Here is a 21,528-nt window from a genome sequence, read left to right as displayed (position 1 = left end):
AACCAACAAGTTTGAGCTACAAAGTCTGACTAATGAAGAGGTTTAGGATATTCATCATTCCTCGAAATTTTCACTAAAAATAAACAAATGAAGTTGAAGAACTATTTTGAAGACTTTCTTGGTTATCAAGTTTTAGACTGATGTACTGCAATTAAAAAGACAAATTTAAGATGAAGAACTGGGCAGAATTAACAAGAGGTGTTATAAAGTCTGTAAACCCTTCTGGCATATATATCTAGATAAAATGTTGGCTCTTTGAATATAAGAAATGGCTGAGGATTATTTCCCTTGATTAATTGACCAAAAGAGTGAATGGCATTATCCAAGATAATGATAAGCTCCCAGTCCATAGCAAAAAACTGTAAAATAAAATGAGAAGATAATAGCTGATGAATTAAATTAAGACAAATAAGGAAAAAAACAAAAAAGCAAGTCTATCAGAATCACCAATACCTACCCCCCAACCCCAAATCGCCAATCAGTAAAATTCTGAAATGAGAAAATTAAACAGTGGCATGGCATTTTCACCTCCTCCTTTTCTTTCAGCCTCATCCATCTGTTGATTCTATACTTTGTTTATATCAAAATACAAATGCTTTGAAACTGTCTTTCTGAAATCCTGCATTAGTTTTGAGTTTTCTTGATACCAGTGGTTGAAAGAACAGAAGCTCCAAATGCAATGACCTCTCAGTTAAATGGAATTTTTACTGCTGTTGTCCCCCTTCGAATGTATTGATAACACTGAAGAGTAAATGCCCTACTTGCATTTCACAGTACCATATTATGCCTTACACTTAATCATCCATTATTAGAACTCTGCTACCTAAGGGTGGTGCAGAAATAAGATTCACCTTGTGTGTGCAAACAACACATCTGTTCAGCCTGCCCTCCAACCTCTGAATCAGGACCTGCATTAAGGTCCTCAGGTCTGAGGGATCCTGATCTTGCAGATTCTTAAGCCAAAGTGACTTTGCAGCTCATTTTTTAGTTCTTCTTTACAAACTTTTTTTTCCCAATCTAAATGGATGAAGGATTTTAATTATAAGAGAAAACAAAGTTATTAAGGGAAGAGGTATCTTCTAGACTTCCAGTCTGTGACTGATGATTTTTAAGTTAGAAAGGAATTGATTGCTGTGCTATTTCATTCACCCTGTGTTTATTCATCTTCCAACTTAACTGTGAGCTTCCTGTGTGCAGGATCATGTCTTAGATACCTAAATCCTTGAAGCCTCTCCTGATGTCTAACACACAGTAGGTGCTTCAAAAACCTCAAATGGGCAAAAAAAAAATCTGACCATCACTTGTCGGAGTTATAGCCACCTTTAGAGTTCAAGCTTAAGGTTCCGCTCCTCCATAAACATTTCTTTAGTTATTGCATACATGCTCTCCATCTGCTCATTAGTTGATATTTAACACACACAAACATCTTTAGACATCAATTATCTTTATTTTGTATCTCTCATTACCCCATCAAAGATGTAAGAAACTGCTTCATTGTATATATTTCATATTACCTTGTAGAGAATGCATTCAAATACTTATTATTAAGATATTTTGAAAAATAGAACTTCAGTTAAAAAAAAAACAAGTCTTGATTTTCCCTCAAGCATTGTTCTAAATTGCCAAAATTAATGAGATACCAATATTTAGGCAGCTTTTCCAGCGACTCATTTTTCTTTTAAAAACATCTGTTTTGATATAAAAATGCTTTGTAATTTTCAAATGATGAGTGGCACCTTACCTCAACTCAAGATTTTGGGAATATATGTAAAAATTTATAAATTTTGAATGCATAGTGATATATATATATATATATATATATATATATATATATATATATATATAAAATTTTGAATCCTGATAGTGTTATACATAGACCATTATTTACATTTTAAAGTTAATTGTAGACACTGCTTAAAAGTGCACCTATGACATGTAAAATTTTAACTTCTTCAGTCCTAACTGTATTTATGGTATCAAAATGGCTCTGGTAATGTTTTCAATGAATCATTATTTCAGCCCTCTTTTGAAATGCACTTTACCCATTTATTATCTAAGCCGTCTCTCACTGTCCTATAGATGGCAGCATTGAGCAATGTATTTTAGTAATGGGTTGTTTTTCCTTTCCAGTGAATTTTCAGTTAGAAGTAAATTTTTCATGCAGTGTATTTCATTACAATACACCACAAGACAAATTTAGCGTAAGGTGACAGGATAATACATGTATCCACTCAATGTTACTTCACTTAGATTCCACTAAAGCACCTCTTTCTATTCTGTATATTATATGAACCAAATGTGAACTTGGATTTTCAGAGTTCTCTCAATCCAGTAATAATAATAATAATAATAATAATAATAATAATAATAATAATAAAAAGATAGAGAACAATTGAACTTATTATACTATAATTTAATAAATATTAATCACCTTTAACATTGGTAGTAAAACATTAGCAAACTGAAAAAATGGCAAAAACCCTATTTTCAGTGATTGTTTTCCATATGAAATTCATTGGTCTGAAGAGAAATTGTCACAGCAATTTTGTTTATTTCATGAATTCTTTGAGATATTTTAGCCACATGAATTATGTTTTTTTAAAAATTAGTTGCATTTGGACACCTTTATTTTATTTATTTTTATGTGGTGCTGAGGATCGAACCCAGCGCTTCATACGTGCAAGGTAAGCGCTCTACGCAGAGCCACAATCCCAGCCCATAAATTATGTTTTTAAAACAGAAATCCCTTACTACTGAGAGACATATTTTTAAAAGCTTTTATAATAGTATTATATGATCACAATCTTAACCATCCTGTTAAGATTAACTGTAATATTTGTAAATTAAATAGGCTTTCAAGGTCTCCCTTCCTCCCATAGAAGTACATCCCCTTTATTTAGACTTGGGGTAGGGCGGTAGTAGGGCAGAGGTTATTCAGAAAATAAACGTCTACGGATTTGAATTGTTTTCCTACAAAATGTGAAACACGTGCCCCCTCCAGCGCTAAACATCAAACCTGTGAAAAGTCCTTTGGCCTTACCTAGACTCTTTTTTCTTGCCTAGGGTAAAAACCTCCTACACAGTTACACTTCTGCACTACTTCAGGCTTCTGTATTTCGCAGACTCCTCTTCTACCCTCCCCGCATAAAGCACTTCCTAAACCCAGAATTTCAATCCCTGTTATTGCCGCCTGGTTACCATTTCCAAATTGTCTGCTATTTATAGCCTTTCTGTAGTGGGCACGTGTGCCCACATCACCAAGCTGTCAGAGTAAAAGAAGGGAAGGCTTTCAATTCAACATGTGTACTCCAATCATACTTTAACCAGCTTTAGAAGAAGCGGCATGGTGGCAAGGAACACGAAGGTGAGCGGAGAAATGAGAGACTTCTCGGCTACGGTGGGGAGAAGCCCCTCTATAGATGCTGGAACCCCCAGCTCACGTATTGCAAGCCGATGAATGGCGCCTAGGGTCCTTGTTCTTCTTCTTCTTTTTTTTTTAAACTACGCTTTGCAACCTACCTTGGTACCCTCACCGTCCTCCCCACCACCGCTGCAGTGCAGGGTTTGAAAGACAGGCAGCTTCGCCAATCAGCAGGCTTCCACAGGAAATTCGCCCCGCCTCTCACCCCGCATTAGGCCAAGGCACCCTCCCCGGAGACCCAGACAGTCCTGGCCATTGAGCATGCCCAGCTAGTGGACTGCTGCGTTTCCCCGCGAGCATCCTGCAGTGCTTAAGCAAGAGGCTGAGGTGGGTTCCTGGAGCAGAAAGGGGGCGGAAACCCCAAACAGGCCAGGACTGGAGTTGGAAAACAAAATACCATTAAACCCAGCGACACGCGTCATCTCTGTAGGTCTTTAATACCAGCTGGGAAAGCAGGGACAATCTGCTTGTTTATAGGTCACCTTAAAAAAATAACCCCCCAAACCAAAAACTTTGGGGAGCTTTTGCTTGTGGTGAGACAAATACCGCAAGGTAACCAAGCAAGAGGCTGTGCAACTAGACACAGGCTGCTGACCTGTTCTAACTCATGAAGTACTCATTTTCCTGTACAGTTGAGCTGGCACTATCCTTGTTTTCTCCCGCTTATCCTTGTGGTCAAGGTTAAAAATTTATAGGGTGGTTCAATGGGTGTGGAAGCTGTGTGTGAAACAAACATTTCAACCAATATTTGCACAGTAGGGTTTTGGCCTTACGAACCCTCGTAGGTCCCTAGCATCCTTTTAAAATAAAATTGACTTGGGATTATGATGAGGGGTATCTCTTTTGCCCTTACCCCTACGTGTGACTCCCTGTTTTCTAGAACGGCAGGGGAAGAGGGAGAAATTGTGATATTTACATGTTCTCCCTAATTGAACAGCAGCTAAAGCCACAGTGCCAGACGTGAGGCGCTTGCCGGGAAATTCCTGTTCTCTGGAGTGACCTTAACCCCCCCAATCACTGCCCTTGGGCATCCCTCTTCCTACAAGGTACCTGGAGGCAGCCAATCTGGGGACTCCAAGGTGGAAGGCTAGCCCTGAAGTCCCTTAGAAAAACCTTACAAAAAGCTAGATCTGCTTACCACGGCCTATCCCCCTGAAGCCGAAATACACCTTTTTATTTCCGGGGAGGAAAAACCTTGACTAGAAACCTCTACCCGAGGGGTCCCTCTTACCTGTTAGGTAAGATCTAGCCCAGCTCCGGGGCCCCCCTCCTCCCCGGCCCTCCCACGCCGGGCTCCGCAGCCGCAGTGCCCCCCCGCCCGTCACCCCCCACCCTCACTCCTGCGTCTTCCCGAGCTCGCCCCCTCCCGTTTTCCCAGACTCCCCTCGTGTTTTCGGGTAGCCACCCAAACACCCCCGCGAGCGCGGGGCCGAGGGGATTCCTGCGGGCCGGGGGCGCCCTAGGTGGTGCGAGGGCAGCTAGGTGCTGCGCCCCAGCGGACGGCCGCGGAGGGGCGCTGCCCGAGCGCAGCGCAGAGGCCCGGCGCGGCGCCGCTGCGGCACGGCCGGGGGGCGGAGAGGGGCGGGCGCGGGGCGGGCTCGGCCCGGAATGTGTAGAGACCCGGGCGGGAGCCTCCCGGCGGCTGCCCGGCTGCCGAGCGCGGAGACTCCGTCACGTGTTTTTCTCCTCCGAGTGAGACGGCGGCGCGGTCGGAGGGGGCCGGCGCGCAGAGCCAGACGCCGCCGCTTGTTTTGGTTGGGGCTCTCGGCAACTCTCCGAGGAGGAGGAGGAGGAGGGAGGGAGAAGTAACTGCAGCGGCAGTGCCTCCCGGGGAACAGGCGTCTTCCCCGAATCCTTCCCAAACCTCCCCCTCTGCCTCCCTCCCTAGTCCCCTCCCCTCCTCCCTTGCCGACTGGAGCGAGGGGCAGGGATGAGCTTGTCCCTCTGGACCGTCTCCGGCTCCCGCGTCTGCCCAGTAGCGTTTCGCGTGGAAAAGCCACTTTCCCCGCCCGCCGAGATGGGCTCGAATGAGGGCTGCGGAGGACGCGTCCGCGGGCGGCGGCAGCAGCAGCAGCAGCAACAGCCGCAGCGCCGCGGTCTCTGCGATTGAGCTGGTATTTGGGCGGCTGGTGGCGGCGGGGACGGTTGGGGGGGTGGGAGGAGGCAAAGGAGGAGGCGAAGGAGGAGGAGGGAGAACCCCGTGCAACGTTGGGACTTGGCAGCCCGCCTCCCCCTGCCCAAGGATATTTAATTTGCCTCGTGAATCGCTACTTCCAGAGAGGAACTCAGGAGGGAAGGCGTGCGCGCCTGCAGGGGCACCACAGGGACCCGCTGGCCGCCGCTGCCTTCCTGCGCGGGACTTAAGCTGAGGCGGCTAGAGATGCATCTTAGCTCCTTCCTGGCTGCAGTGGTTGAGGGGACACTTGGTTTTCGGGAAGATCGTGGCCGCATTCACCCTGGACGCATTGCCTCCCCTCTGGGCATAAAACGCCCATAAACTCCAGTCGGCTCTCTTCCTTGGCGCAGCCACTGCAGGGGACGGCGTGGATTTAGGAGTCGGGGTTTCTTCAGCCTTCAGCCTTGTTTGCATGTGCGGGGCCGCGGTGAGGAGCCTCCGCCCCCCAACTAGTTGTTTTTCGGCGCCTCCTTTTGCTCAGCGGCTGTGGCGGTGGCGGTGGCGGCAGCATGGCGAGTCCTCCAGATACCGAAGGTTTCTCGGACGTGCGCAAGGTGGGCTACCTGCGCAAGCCCAAGAGCATGCACAAGCGCTTCTTCGTGCTGCGGGCGGCCAGCGAGGCCGGGGGCCCTGCGCGCTTGGAGTACTACGAGAACGAGAAGAAGTGGAGGCACAAGTCGAGCGCCCCCAAACGCTCGATCCCCCTCGAGAGCTGCTTCAACATCAACAAACGTGCTGACTCCAAGAACAAGCACCTGGTGGCTCTCTATACCCGGGACGAGCACTTTGCCATTGCTGCGGACAGTGAGGCTGAGCAAGACAGCTGGTACCAGGCTCTCCTGCAGCTGCACAACCGTGCCAAAAGCCACCACCACGAAGGGGCCTCAGCCCCTGGAGCAGGAGGCAGTGGTAGCTGCAGTGGCAGCTTGGGCCTCGGCGAGGCTGGAGAGGACTTGAGCTATGGAGATGGGCCAGGACCTGCGTTTAAGGAGGTCTGGCAGGTGATCTTGAAGCCCAAGGGCCTGGGTCAGACAAAGAACCTCATTGGTATCTACCGCCTCTGCCTGACCAGCAAGACCATTAGCTTTGTGAAGCTGAATTCAGAGGCAGCGGCTGTGGTGCTACAGCTAATGAACATCAGACGCTGTGGCCACTCTGAAAACTTCTTTTTCATTGAGGTGGGCCGTTCTGCTGTGACAGGGCCTGGGGAGTTCTGGATGCAGGTGGATGACTCGGTGGTGGCCCAGAACATGCATGAGACTATCTTGGAGGCCATGCGGGCCATGAGTGATGAGTTTCGCCCTCGAAGCAAGAGCCAGTCCTCATCCAACTGCTCCAACCCCATCAGTGTCCCCTTGCGCAGGCACCATCTCAACAACCCCCCGCCCAGCCAGGTGGGGTTGACCCGCAGATCACGCACTGAAAGCATCACTGCCACCTCCCCTGCCAGTATGGTAGGTGGGAAGCCAGGATCCTTCCGTGTGCGCGCCTCCAGCGATGGTGAAGGCACCATGTCCCGCCCAGCCTCTGTGGATGGCAGCCCTGTGAGTCCTAGCACCAACAGAACCCACGCCCACCGGCATCGGGGCAGCTCCCGGCTGCACCCGCCTCTCAACCACAGTCGCTCCATCCCCATGCCTTCTTCTCGCTGCTCGCCTTCGGCAACCAGCCCAGTTAGTCTATCGTCCAGCAGCACCAGTGGCCATGGTTCCACTTCGGACTGTCTGTTTCCAAGGCGGTCTAGTGCTTCCGTGTCTGGTTCCCCCAGTGATGGCGGTTTCATCTCTTCAGATGAGTATGGCTCTAGCCCCTGTGACTTCCGAAGTTCCTTCCGCAGTGTCACTCCAGATTCCTTGGGCCACACCCCACCAGCCCGAGGCGAGGAGGAGCTGAGCAATTATATATGCATGGGTGGAAAGGGGGCCTCCACTCTAACAGCTCCCAATGGTCATTACATTTTGTCCCGAGGTGGTAATGGCCACCGGTACATCCCAGGAGCTGGCTTGGGCACTAGCCCAGCATTGTTGACTGGGGATGAAGCTGCCAGTGCTGCTGATCTGGATAATAGGTTCCGGAAGAGAACCCACTCTGCAGGGACATCCCCTACCATTTCCCACCAGAAGACCCCATCCCAGTCCTCAGTGGCTTCCATTGAGGAGTATACAGAGATGATGCCTGCCTATCCGCCAGGAGGTGGCAGTGGAGGCCGACTGCCTGGCTACAGGCACTCTGCCTTCGTGCCCACCCATTCCTACCCTGAGGAGGGTCTAGAGATGCATGCCTTGGAGCACCGCAGCAGCCACCATCGCCCAGATAGTTCCACCCTCCACACTGATGATGGATACATGCCCATGTCCCCAGGAGTGGCCCCAGTGCCCAATAGCCGGAAGGGCAGTGGGGATTATATGCCCATGAGCCCCAAGAGCGTGTCTGCCCCGCAGCAGATCATCAACCCCATCAGACGTCATCCCCAGAGAGTGGACCCCAATGGCTACATGATGATGTCCCCCAGTGGCAGCTGCTCCCCTGACATTGGAGGTGGGTCCAGCAGCAGCAGCAGCATCAGTGCCGCCCCTTCTGGCAGTAGCTATGGGAAGCTATGGACAAATGGGGTCAGTGGGCACCACTCTCATGCCCTGTCTCACCCCAAGCCCCCTGTGGAGAGTGGGGGTGGCAAGCTCTTGCCTTGTACAGGTGACTACATGAACATGTCACCAGTGGGGGACTCCAACACCAGCAGCCCCTCTGACTGCTACTATGGCCCTGAGGATCCCCAGCACAAGCCAGTCCTTTCCTACTATTCATTGCCAAGGTCTTTTAAGCACACCCAGCGCCCTGGGGAGCCAGAGGAGGGTGCCCGGCACCAGCATCTCCGCCTCTCCTCTAGCTCTGGTCGCCTTCTCTACACTGCAACTGCAGAAGATTCTTCTTCCTCCACCAGCAGCGACAGCCTGGGTGGGGGTTACTGTGGGGCTAGGCCAGAGCCTGGCCTCCCACATCCCCACCATCATGTCTTGCAGCCCCATTTGCCTCGAAAAGTGGACACAGCTGCTCAGACCAACAGCCGCCTGGCCCGGCCCACAAGGCTATCTTTGGGGGATCCCAAGGCCAGCACCTTGCCTCGGGCTCGAGAACAGCAACAGCAGCAGCCCCTACTGCACCCTCCGGAGCCCAAAAGCCCAGGGGAATATGTGAATATTGAATTTGGGAATGACCAGCCTGGCTACTTATCTGGCCCTATGACTTCCCGCAGCTCACCTTCTGTTCGGTGTCCATCCCAGCTCCAGCCAGCTCCCAGAGAGGACGAGACTGGCACTGAGGAGTACATGAACATGGACTTGGGGCCAGGCCGGAGGGCAACCTGGCAGGAGAGCAGTGGGGGGGAGATGGGCAGAGTGGGCCCTGCACCTCCAGGGACTACTAGCATTTGCAGGCCTACCCGGGCAGTGCCCAGCAGCCGGGGTGACTACATGACCATGCAGATGGGTTGTCCCCGTCAGAGCTACGTGGACACCTCACCAGTTGCCCCTGTCAGCTACGCTGACATGCGGACAGGCATTGCTGCAGAGGAGGTGAAACTGCCCAGGGCCTCAGCGGCTGCTCCTCCTTCAGCCTCCAAAGCCTCTTCTTCCCCTGCTGCACCTCAAGGAGCAACTGAGCTTCCTGCCCACTCTTCCCTTTTGGGGGGCCCACAGGGACCTGGGGGCATTAGCGCCTTCACCCGGGTAAACCTCAGTCCCAACCGCAACCAGAGTGCCAAAGTGATCCGTGCAGATCCACAAGGGTGCCGGAGGAGGCATAGCTCAGAGACCTTCTCCTCAACACCTACTGCTTCCCGGGGGGCCAACACGGTGCCCTTTGGAGGAGGGGCTGCAGTAGAGGGCAGTGGCGGTGGTGGCAGCAACAGCAGTGAGGATGTCAAACGCCACAGCTCTGCTTCCTTTGAGAATGTCTGGCTGAGACCTGGGGAGCTCGGCGGAGCCCCCAAGGAGGTGGCCCAAGGGTGTGGAGCTGCTGGGGGTTTGGAGAATGGTCTTAACTACATAGACCTGGATTTGGTCAAGGACTTCAAACAGCGCCCTCAGGAGCGCCCCCCTCAACCACAGCCTCCCCCACCTCCACCCCCTCATCAGCCCCTGGGCAGTAGTGAGAGCAGCTCTACCAGCCGCTCCAGCGAGGATTTAAGCACCTATGCCAGCATCAGTTTCCAGAAGCAGCCAGAGGACCGCCAGTAGCTCAACTGGATGTCACAGCAGGTGCGTTTCATGGTGTCAGATTCAGAAGACAAAACTGCTTTTAATCTTGTGCTAGATTTCTGTTCTTTGCCTCGGCTCCTTGTGCTCCTTCCCGCTACTCCCATAGGGAGAATGCTCTTAACTGAGAGTTGGTGGGTGGGTCAGGACACATGGATGCTCACCTCACAATGACTGTTGGCAGATAATCAACTGTGTGAGCAGCCACAGGAGGGCTTTTTCATTTGAGAATTCCCAAGTGAAATAACATACTGTAGTATTTTAAAAACTCATATGCTATAATACCAGTTCTGAGGTTTGTGAAGTTCATATATGAGAAACTTTATCTTTCTATTGAAGTTTTCTTTTGACCGTTTATTAAGGTCAGCCCTCATTGGGACAATTCTACAAAAATACTTGTTCACACAGAAGCTCAGCTCTTCACTAAAGATAGTTCTCAGAGCTCTGAAGGGCGATCTTACTGAGTTGCTGTGTGCACTTTTGTTCTGTGATTTCACAATACCAACGCAACATAAACAGCAACAGGAAGCATCAATTTTTATTCATGTTGTCCTAAAAAGACTCGGGAGTAAAAGCACTTTAGTCATACATATTCAGAGAGAAGTACTTATCTGCCTATGATCTCTTGAGAAGGTGATTATGGGTGACATTTTCTTTTTGTTCCTGTACCAGGAGTCGTGAAATATTTTTCACACAACCACCCATCTCACAGGCATGGCCGCTTTTATACAGGATATGCAATAAACTGCATGCGCCTGGGACCCATTACGAGTTAAGAGTTATAGAAGTTCATCCCTGCATGTCTGCCTAATAGTTGTCTCTTCTTGCACGGAACCTTCACATTTATCACTTGGGGGCTACTGTACATCCTCTGTAAAATTACTTAACATTTTTATGGTGAAAAGAAGATACATTAGGTCTGGGAAAAGGAAGTTGTTTTGTTTTGGTTTGCACTGAATGTAAGGGCTAAACTGTGTATTCTTTGCTCTTAGAATATTTGTTTTTTCAGTTCAAGAGTAGATGCCTCAGAAATGTTGAAAGTTGGCTTTAAGTCTTCTGTGGCTAAAGCTGTATTGAAAATGAAAAACATTTGTAATAGGAAATTAGCCTGCCCTCCATTCTGTGAATCTATTTTCTGGTGGTCATAATTGTGGGTAGAAGAGAGGAGTATAGTTTGCAAATAATGTGATGAGTTGGCAAAGCAGAAGTTTCAGCATTTGGAAACACTTTATTCTGACAAAATGATTATCTTGTGAATTTTATAAATGCTTACAGAAGGAGCTTTTAAAAGCATTTATTCTTCTTAATAGGTATCTGTTCACAAGTTAATTTGTGCTTTGGGGTTCCTATCACTAGTATTTGTGAATTATGTGGTCCCCTTCTTCATTCTGTGGTCCCAACACCTAACCCATATCATTCTCTGTTTTATAGAAGATACAGGTATTTGAATGTTCAAACTAAGAATTTAGGTGTTATGTTATGAAAAGTATTTATTTGATCAGTACTTATTTCAGCACTTTTTTCATCATTCACTAAAGAGAGATTTAGTTGCCAGTGTAAAAATTTTGATTATTTCAAATGATGTTTTTGGGTACCAGAATCCCTATAACACTTTAACCATTCCTATTGTAAAGTGCCTCATTTATATAATGAGAAACTTACCCAGAACCTAAATTTTGATTTTAAAGCAGATGAAAGAAAAGACTAAGGAACAGTGTTTTTCTCACCCATTTTCTTAATTTGTATAGGTTTATTTTATAGAGTAGAATAAATAATGTTTGTCCTGAACAAACAAACCATATAGAATTTTCATTTTTAAAAAGCTTTTTAAAATAAAATCCTCTTTATGTGGCAGATACACTAAAAAACAAAACCAAAAATAAATAACAAAACAACCTCCCAGTCTTCTATTTTTGACTTTCTTAGGGAAAATATAATATTCTAGAATAATCATATATTTTGTTTTGGTTTGCACTGAATGTAGGGGCTAAACTGTGGACCCTGCTTTAACTGCACCATGCCAGAAAAATTCTACAGTCTATGTTTTTAAGATACAAACGTGTTTTTTAAGTGGGGCACCAAATACTACCAGCTACATCCACATCCTCCATCCTGTTTGCTCGCCTTTGCCCTGTTGAGTTTAAAGATGTTATTGATAGTTAATCGTCGTCGTCTGAACTGAGCAGACCTATCAAAGGCAAACAGCTTCTGATCAGAATGCCCATGTTAGTTTGAGAAAACTGTTTTTCTAACTTCTTCCGCAATTGCTCTATTTGCCTTTTTCCCATTTTTCAGGTAAAAGTGCAGCATGATGAAGAGAATGGGGTTGAGATGAGGGAGGGCACTTTCTCCTGGCAACCTCTTGTAAACATCTCTGTTTGTCTCCTATTTCTCAGTGTCCATTAAAGGAGAACGTCTGTGTAGCCTTTAGCTCAGGTGCTCAGGACTTGTATCCAACAACCTTTTCTTGCTTCTCTGTCATCTGTCTCTCCCCCCAACTTAATTCCGACCTTCTAGGTGGTTTCCAGCACTACTCCCCTCCCATTTCCTTTGTTTCCCACCTCTTATTTCTTATTGCTGACATTGCCCTTGTTTTTCTCCTTTTCAGAATTTCGCTGTACAGTACTAGTGGCCTGCTCTCTGCAGGGGGTAAATTGAGATCTCAAGGAGGGCAAGCAGGACTTCTCAGCCTTAGGATAGCATCAGCCCTGCAACTTTCAAACAGCATTTACCTCAGATTTGTCTTTTGGTTTTAAAACTGCAACTGGCCAGATAAAGCAGGCTTTCTCAAGACCTGGGCCAGACCTCTGAGGTTCAGTTTTTGCTTTTCCTCACCCTTTTAAGCTCCTTCTCCCTTAAAAAAAGAATTTCGCCATTTCTCTTCCTTTCAGTATTTTTCCTTTCCGTGACTTCAAGGATTCCGGACCTCCAGGACTACCTCCTCAGGCCTCGCTCTGTCTCCCCTCTTCTCTTTGCTGTGTGGCCTTCAGAGGCAGAGCAAACCCTCTCAGTACTGGCACTTTCCTTTTTCTTGGGTCACCTCTGCTTCCTGCATTCCTCCCTTTTTTTATTTGGCATTTGGCCTCCAGTTTTGCCAGGGTGGGGGAAGATGCGGCGAGGCCACCCTCCAGCCTTCCGCCTCTGCCTGTCTCTGGGTCTGGGGGCTGCAGGGCCCCTTCCTAGGCAGCTTGGTAGGCGGTGGCAGGCTCACCCCGCCCCTCCCGTGCCAGAGCAGCGGCTGGCCCTGGGCGGGCGGGGTGGCCGGGTGCTGATTGGCCTCCACCGTAGCCAATCCGCGCGAGAGATGGTTGAGCTGGAGGGGGCGTGGCCTGTGCGAGGGGCGGAGCCGAGGGGCGGGGGGGGGGGGGGGCTTTGGTCAGCGACAGCCAGGGACGAGTCCTCCCTGAGCCCCGTCTCCCCTCTCCCTCCATCCCTTCCTCTAGCGCTGGCAGTGCTCAGCCAAATATTCACCCACCCCCCTCCCAACTCCCCCCCCCCACCACTGAGGATGTTATGCGCTCAGCCTTATTTGTTCATCTAGAGCAGAATCCTAAGAATGAAAAAGTCCAAGCAGCCTGCTGACAGAGGCCGGAAACACACACTTCCTCTTATTTTTAATTGAGAAAAATTCAGGCCATGACCATGTGACATGCCCCATTTTGTTTCCCTCCTCTCTTTACTATGGTTTACTAGAACACCCGTTCCTTTATCTTCCTGCCTTGAAATCTGCTAGCAGGAGTGCGCTGCAGCACGTGGTTGAGGAATCTGGGGTTGGCTCAGGAGGCTCAAAGTTATATCTTTTACTAAATGGAGCTGGAAGGAAATAGGAGCTCGGTGGCTGGCACAGTTTGGGGAATTTTCAGAGAAGAATTCCTGTGGCCTGAAAGCACCCCAGCTTTCATAGACCCTTTATTGAGCACCTGCAATTGCAAAGCACCTGAGATACACCAGACCAAGAAAACCCCATCCTCCTAGGCTGTGAGTGTACTGGGAGCGAAATAAAAACCTAGATTCCAGCTTGATCATGAGAATCTTGAGATTCATTGAAAGGGCTCAGTAGGCAGTTCCTTACCAAGGTTTGAAGGAAATGCTGCCTGTTTTTAAACAGATTACTTTTTGGTCTGTGGTACCCAGCAGGGCAAATGGGTGAACTGATCCTGAAAGCTTGCTAGATATGTTTTGCACCCTCCCAGAACAAAAATTTTTTGAGTGTATTGTTTTATAAGATGCAAAATATGTTCAGATTTACCTGTCCTAAATAAAGAAAATAAGATAGAGACAGGCTAGGGAAGTATTTACCCCTTCCCCCTCCCTCCCTCTCAAATAAACATGTCTCATCAGCCAGCATCCCTTTTCCTGAGTCATAAGCCCCAAAGGCAGTGTTTTTGCTGAGGTGCCAATTGAAACAGCAAGGTGAAAATGTACCTAAGAAGGACTGCCCCCTTGTGAGTGACCCAATATGACTTTGGAACAGGGTGTGTGTGTGTGTGTGTGTGTGTGTGTGTGTGAGAGAGAGAGAGAGAGAGAGAGAGAGAGAGAGAAAGGGAGAGAAAGGGAGTGTTTTCTCTCTTGTTCCAGATACTTTAGTTATCTAACAATCTTATTAGTTTTGGCCATTGTTTAGGTAGCTTTTTACATTAAAAAAATCCATAAAAATTCCATATCTTGTGATCATTTATCTTGATGCTTCCTAAATAAATACTATTTCCAATATTGCTTATAGGAAGGCACTTGGGATCCAAAAGGGAATGCCTTTTATTTTTATTTTTATTTTTTTATCAAAATTCCTGGAAAATAGCTTTGCATTATCTTGAATGATGCAATGGAAAAAGCAGTTCCTGAGAGCCAGAGATCTTGGGTTCTAACACAGTCTGCGCCTTTTGCTAGCCCGGTGACCTTGAGCAAGGCCTTTAATTTCCCTGAACTGATTTCCTCATCAGTAACTTGAGAAATTTGTTCTCAGTTATTTTAACCTCCTTTGCAGCTCTAAACATAAGAATGTTTTGAAAAAAGTGATATTCTTTAATGGGTCAGTTGTAATGAGGATTCTTTCTGAAGAGGCTGTTTATGGGGTTATAATAAAATATATTGGAATATACTGTTCTAGTCCTTGCATCAGACACAATGGGCACACAGGAACATGGAAGGAAAATATTCTTTGACTGATTTTAACCTTTCTTGTTTGAGGGCTTATTTTTCAGGTTTTTATAGAACTGAAGTCAAATCCACCTAATTGTATCATTCTAAATTTCTGGAACCCTTTCTAGACTGGATTAGGTTCCCCCGACCCTTTAAAAATACACCAGTGTGAGAGAATGCTAGTCCCTACCTAGTTCCTGCTTTCTCAGTTCAACTGTCTGAAGCCTCTCCCCCCACAGTATCAGTCAAGCTTTAGTCAGTGCATGTCTGTGACGTTATTTTAGATGTTCATTCTGTTGGGAATCACCCTTCTTCTGGGTAGCTTGTTTATGGGTAGTGCTTCTCATTTTGTACCATCAGAATTCTCCAGTGATATATCCACTTAAGTGAATGGAAAGGAAATCTGAGAAGCCAGTTGGGGACTAGGGGAAGTCTTCCATAATTTTTTGTGTAGTTTGAGTTTCCTCTGTTAGGTGTGTGAAACAGCTCAATGCTTCTCTTGCAGACAAAATTAGTGTTGTCTAGTTTTCTTGTGTGCTCTAGGATTTTTGATTAACTAATTGAGCTATGTGTATTCTGCTTGACTGCCCCAGTGTTTTCTTGGCCTTTGAGTTGCCAGTATATTCAGAAGATCCCACCCTCTTTCCTCCTTCTGGGGCTCCATAAATCATCAGAATAGGCTGCAGACTTTTTCATTCAGAACTCCATTCACTTAGTCTTTTCCCATCCTCCTCCTATAGTGGGATTTCTTAGCTGAATAGTGTATAAATGTCTTCTTTTATTTTGATGGGTTGGTAATTTTGTATAATAGAACACTTTACAATTTTAAGGTTTTTGTTTTGTTTTGTTTTCATGAAAGCTGTGTGCTCTATTATTTCCTCATTTTAGAGAGTTACTGGAAATCGTATTCAAGGAAAATAGCTTGCGAATTTGGTTTGAAGTCAGTTTCATACTAAAGATTCTGTGACTTTTTCATACTAATACCTTTTGTTTTTGTCTTTAAAAGTGATGCCCTTTTATATTTATAATTATGTACTTGGTTTATTATTTCCTTATGAGTCTGTAGCTATGTGGCAGATTTTAAAAACTCTTTTCAAAATGTTATTATTGAAGCATGTTGAGAAGTTATAATCATATTGAGTTTTAACTTAAAAGAATTAATTTTCATGTTAGTTTGCTATAGTAATATTATGCTAACTTCATACTAATATGAAATAGTTTTAACAAAAATTATTGTAGGGCTTTTTTAAATGATAGGATCACCTACTGGCTTCTTGTTGTAGTAATATTAATGAAAATAACAGTATCTTGCCCAATCTTAATTCACAGAAAACAGGGGAAGATAGATAAGTATAAGGTACTGTCATCAATGGTACAAGGAACATTTTCCATTTTAATAATATTCTTGCTGTAGGCTTTGCTATAATCTATTTGTCAAAATAAATTTGGTTGAATAAATGTCATTTGTGCTTCTTCCATAAGTCAGTGATCTTTGAAATAATAGAGCTTTTTAAAAATGATGTTTTTGTTGAGAAGTGCCCTCGTTTCTTTTTTGACCCTGGCCTGCCTTTTCATTCCTGATGGCAGTAGAGTGGAATACTTAGGTCACACTGCAATTTTTGTGCTAGCTGTCTTGAAGCAGAGGAGATTTTGTAGTTTTCATACTTAACCTGAATGCTTTATTGTGTAAACTGAGTTGCTTTCTTCCTTTCCCTTTTGCTATTCCACGCTTTCTTATTTTTTAACTGTACATTACATTTGCGTGATCCCCTTCCTTTTTATATTTTTTTTCTCCTTGACCAAAAAATACTTTAATGCAAGTTCTTTGATCCTCCCTGACATATTTAGGTCATGTTGCTTGAACAGTATCATTTAACATTGAGAACTTGATAGTTATGTTTGCTGAAGTGATCTAAGAGGAGAGGCATTATTATTATTTTTTCAAATATATGTAGTGTGGCAAAAAAATCATATTTTGTACAGAAAGTCATAAATCTTGCTTTTAAGAAGGATATGATCTAAGTGAAACAGGCAAAATGTTAAAAAAAGCACAACATTAAAAATTAGAGCTGTTAGGTGCCGACCACTGGAATATTCAGTAATTACCATGTAGTCAACTGACATTCATCTGATCTTCTCTAATAATTACTTCCTTGTTTATGTTAAAATTATTTGGAGGGCCATCTATTACAAAAATATTCATATTTACGTTTAGGTGTTGTAGTAATTAGAAGATCTCTACCAACTCCAATGCTGGAGAGGTCACCCACCTCCCCACCCCACTGTAAATTATCTGCCTGTGGCTAGACAGGTCCCAAACCACTGTTTCTTCTTCTTCTCTCCTTCCTTATGTTCCAGATATTACAAATTTTGTTGAAGGAAGATGAGGGTAGATACATAGAAATGGAGGAAAAAAAAATAGATGTGAGGGAAGATAAGCAAAGTGGTTACGACATTTCTTATGGAACAACTTATTTGAGGAAAAAAACAGGATTCAGAAAAAGTAATCCACAAAAATTGGCATTTTTCATTAACTTATAAGACAGACATGCCAAGCTACCTCAGACCTTTAGGCTTTTTAAAATTATCCTCACCATGACATACAAATAGTTGAAACTCTCATTTGGACGAATGGCCCATTTTCAGGTGTTAAGCCAACAAACATAATATTCACAAGAATGGAGAGAAAGGTATCTTTGTTTTGGATCTTTAGTGAGGGGAAGTGACCTGAAGAAGGGTCCAGATATTAGATGCACAGGGCCTGAATGTGGACTTGTAGGGTGGGTGTTAGGAAATGTGAGGTAAGGGTGGGGATACAAAGGAAGTTTTTTCTTCTCTTCAGTGTTTTTCCTTTTTTTTTGTTTTGGAACCAGAGATTGAACCCGGGGTACTTAACCACTGAGCCACATCCCTAACCTTTTTGAGACAGGGTCTCGCTGAGTTGCTTAGGGTCTCCCTAAGTAGCTGAGGCTGGCTTTGAACTTGTGATCCTCCTGCCTTGGCATCCAGAGCCGCTGGGATTACAGGTGTACACTTCCAGCCTGGCTCTATTTCCATTGAAATTGATAGGAAGTCATATTTGTTTTTAAGTTTATAGTATTTTCTTTGAGAAACACAAAGAAAACATGATTTAGACGACCAAGACTTCTAATAGCTTCTGGATCTGTTCACACTCTTTTCTTTCTTTCTCTCCCTTCCTTTCTCCCTCCTTCCCTGTCTTCTTTCATGAATAGGCAGTCCATACACATGCTCTAAGTTTAAAGTGATCATTTTTAAAGGTGTAGGGTCAGAAGTAAGGCTTCCTCCATTTCTTGTCCCTCAGTCTCCCTTCTCATGGACCACCTTTATTGCTACTTTTTTATTCATCTTTCTAGAGATAGACTTCTCCTAAAATTTGAAGCTTAGTAACAGAAGCTTGGTTAGATGCCCAGCTGCTCAAAGTCTTCCATGTGAGAATATGCTCAGATCCCAAAGTTTGGCTCTGAAGGAACACAGCAGACTCCTGTTTTGTTTTGTTTTGTTTTGTTGTTGTTTTTGTTAAAAGGAAAAAGAAAAAAATATCCTTTCGAGACCTCTTTTGAATCCTCAGGTTCAGAAAGTGGCTAGTGAGGGATCTGGCATAACCTAGTGAAGGGGGAAAAGCATTCGCTAAGAAATGATCTCCTTTTCAACACTGAAGCATATGTGTAAATTAAGAAGGGAAAAGGTGTCCGCAATTTCAAACACTAACATTTAAAGTCTTGATTTTCTTCTCTTGTTCCTTTCATGGTGGTACTCTCCCTACCTCAAGACAGAATGACAATGAGTTGTTGGTATGATGTAGCAGTAGTAGTGGTAGGGTTAAATATGAAGTTAAGGATTCTTTTTAAGACTTTCTAATCACCAGGATCTCATAAGAAGATCAAAAAACTCAAAAGACTTGATTTTTTTTTAATAGAATAAGTCTTTTGCCTTTTCAAATTCTGGGAATAGTTTATTGTGGATTGCATACAAATAATAAAAGAAATTGCTTTATGCTCGTGATCTTTTACTCATTTTCTCCAAATTTATTAACACCATGGAGGAGTGGAATTTTGAGCATCCGGCTGGTCTCCTAAGAAGGGTGTGTGTATTGCTGAGATAACTTCTACTTTGAACCAAAGAGGAACTTATCATGAATGACAGATGCTCTGCTTTTTCCACCTGATTGTGGCCCAGAAAGAGTGTGAACAGAATGAGGTTGTTTGAAACTTTTAAGATGTTATGATAACAGATAACATTTAATCCGAGTTATCAGTTTGGTCATTTTGGGTGACTTGCCATTAACAATATGCTCCTAGCAATAGAATTGATTTTCTTCTAGTCACCTGCTGTAAGGAGAAATGAAATCCATCAACATGAAGGAACTTTTAAAAAAAGAGTTTTATATATGAAATTATCTAGTTTCTTAGATGTATGTATCATTTAGCCTTTGAAGTGTAACAAACCACTCCCAAACTAAATGCTTTCAAACAGCAATCATTTATTAGATGAATTTTCTAGGCTGCTGATTTGGCTGGGCTCAGCCAGGTGGTTCTTCTGCTTGTCTCACCAGAGTAAATGCATGTGGTTACAGTGTGCTGGGGGGTTTGCTGGGGGCTGGTTGTTGAAAATACCCTTTCTCACCTGTCTGGGGGTAGGGAGGATGCTGCTGCTGTCAGTTTGTGCTTGCTATTGATTGGACCATGTGTCCCAATCAATACCAAGGCGTAAAAAATACATAATACTTCTTGAGAGCAGTCATGTTCTTCTGAATTACCATATTATATAAATGTACCTATAAGTGCAAATACTTTTGCCATCATGAACATTTATCCATTGCATGTTGAACATTTAGAATAAAATTAGTGTTAAGGTATTATAATATTTAGCTCTAATTCTGGATGAAATATGAGCCATTTCCTTCACAGTAGGACAGAATTCATTTTTCCATCTTCACTTTTCTTTGAAAATCACAAATGCTTGTCTTCCCTTCCATAAATCTCTTCCAAGTTTATACCTTGAGCCAGGCAATAGAGACTGACATAGGCATGTTCCTTTCTTTGTGATACTTTACAGGGAACAAAGAATAGACATGTGAATACAGAAGTATACTGCAAAATGTGATATGAGGAAGAAGAAGGGGAGGGTAGAGTAATGGGAACTACTTTAAATGTTGGGGCAGGAAATGACTTGAGAGAATAGCAAGTATTATAGTCCTAACATTCAGGTGTGTGAAGGGTAAACAAATAATGTTATATCCCATGTTCTGTTGGCCAAGTGCAGATTTATGTCTTGAGGTGGCATCTTTTTAAGAGTTAGATTTTCTGCTTAAAAATGCCTCTTGCTGGATGAGTGTAGGCTGAAAGTTAATCTCAAAAAAAAAAAAAAAAAAAGACTTCTGAAGTTTCTAGTAGCAGAGGCTTTTGCCTGTATTTTTAGTGGCATTGGTGGTTGGTGAAAAGATTTATGCTGTTTGTGTTAGATTCCTACTGTGACTTAGACTAGAGGATTACACTTCCTAACACCGCTTGAGTGGCTCACATCAGACTTGAGCTCAAACATGGGAACCCAGAGCTAGTGAACATCTTCCTACTTACAAACTGGCTGAGCCAGAGGAGAACTGTTGGGAGAAGCAGATTTTTTGTGGGGAGAGGTAGAGGGAAAGGACACAACTTTCAAACTGTTGGAAAGAGAGCTCTTGCCACCTGAGCACAAACCCAAATGTAGATAGCACAGAATTGCTGTTGATAGGACAGAAAACTCAAATGGTTTGCAAAGTCACGCTAAAAGCCAAGGCTTGCTTTTCCTTCCCTCTGCCTGGAACTCCCATCAGCCAGTATTTACATTCTTCTTTTCCAGAAACTCAAATGCCTTAAATATTCTTGAGGTTACAGAACAAAACCAAATGGGACACTGTATAAAGTATGTTGTGGTGGGGGGGAGGCAGAGCCTTAGAGTTTTATGCCGAGCTTGTTGAGCTTGGTATTTATATTGTGATCTTGGCAACTCCCACCCACCCCCCAGAAACCCCCCTCACTTGCCCGTCTGCCCTCCCTTCCCAGTTCCAGCACACTCTTTGAACCACAGCTAAACAATAACTTCCTTTCAAAGCTGGTCCCATTCCCTCTGGTTAGATTAAGGAATATAAATATTCCATTTTTAAAATAATGGGTAATGAACCATTTTTTTTTTAAAAAAAATATTTCCACTGCTTGAGTACCCTGGAAATCATGAGAGTATAATTAAAACTTTCCCTTTTGCCCTAAACTTTCCCCATGTGAGAGAGAGGAAGGGAGGGAGAGAAAGAAAGAAAAAGGAGGAAAGAGTGTGTTTGTGTTCGGGGGGGGGGGTGGGGAGTAAGGTTCAGGGTGGAAACTGCAGTCCAATAAAAAGGTTACATTCCTAAAGCTAGGTCTTTAATAATATTTTGCAGCCTGAGCCTTTGGTCCCTCACAAGTCCCTACAAGGGACGACTTAGGAAAGTGTGCGGGCTTGTTGTTTCTCGGGCCTTTGAACTGGGTGAAGAATGTGTCTCTAGA

General features: G+C 44.7%; 1 protein-coding gene across 1 annotated transcript in view; it reads left to right on the top strand.

The window, feature by feature from the left end:
- Positions 1–5,017: 5,017 nt before the first annotated feature.
- Irs1 (insulin receptor substrate 1) overlaps positions 5,018–21,528 on the top strand; it is a 65,120-nt gene continuing 48,609 nt past the window's right edge. The window contains exon 1 of the mRNA XM_005326471.5: positions 5,018–9,853. Coding sequence (XP_005326528.1) covers positions 6,107–9,832 — 3,726 coding nt within the window. The 5' untranslated portion in view covers positions 5,018–6,106 and the 3' untranslated portion in view covers positions 9,833–9,853. The remainder of the gene's footprint in view (positions 9,854–21,528) is intronic.

This window comes from Ictidomys tridecemlineatus, chromosome 7 (genome assembly GCF_052094955.1).
Source record: "Ictidomys tridecemlineatus isolate mIctTri1 chromosome 7, mIctTri1.hap1, whole genome shotgun sequence".
Classification (NCBI taxonomy): Eukaryota; Metazoa; Chordata; class Mammalia; order Rodentia; family Sciuridae; genus Ictidomys; species Ictidomys tridecemlineatus.
This window is presented reverse-complemented; position numbering and strand designations above follow the sequence as displayed.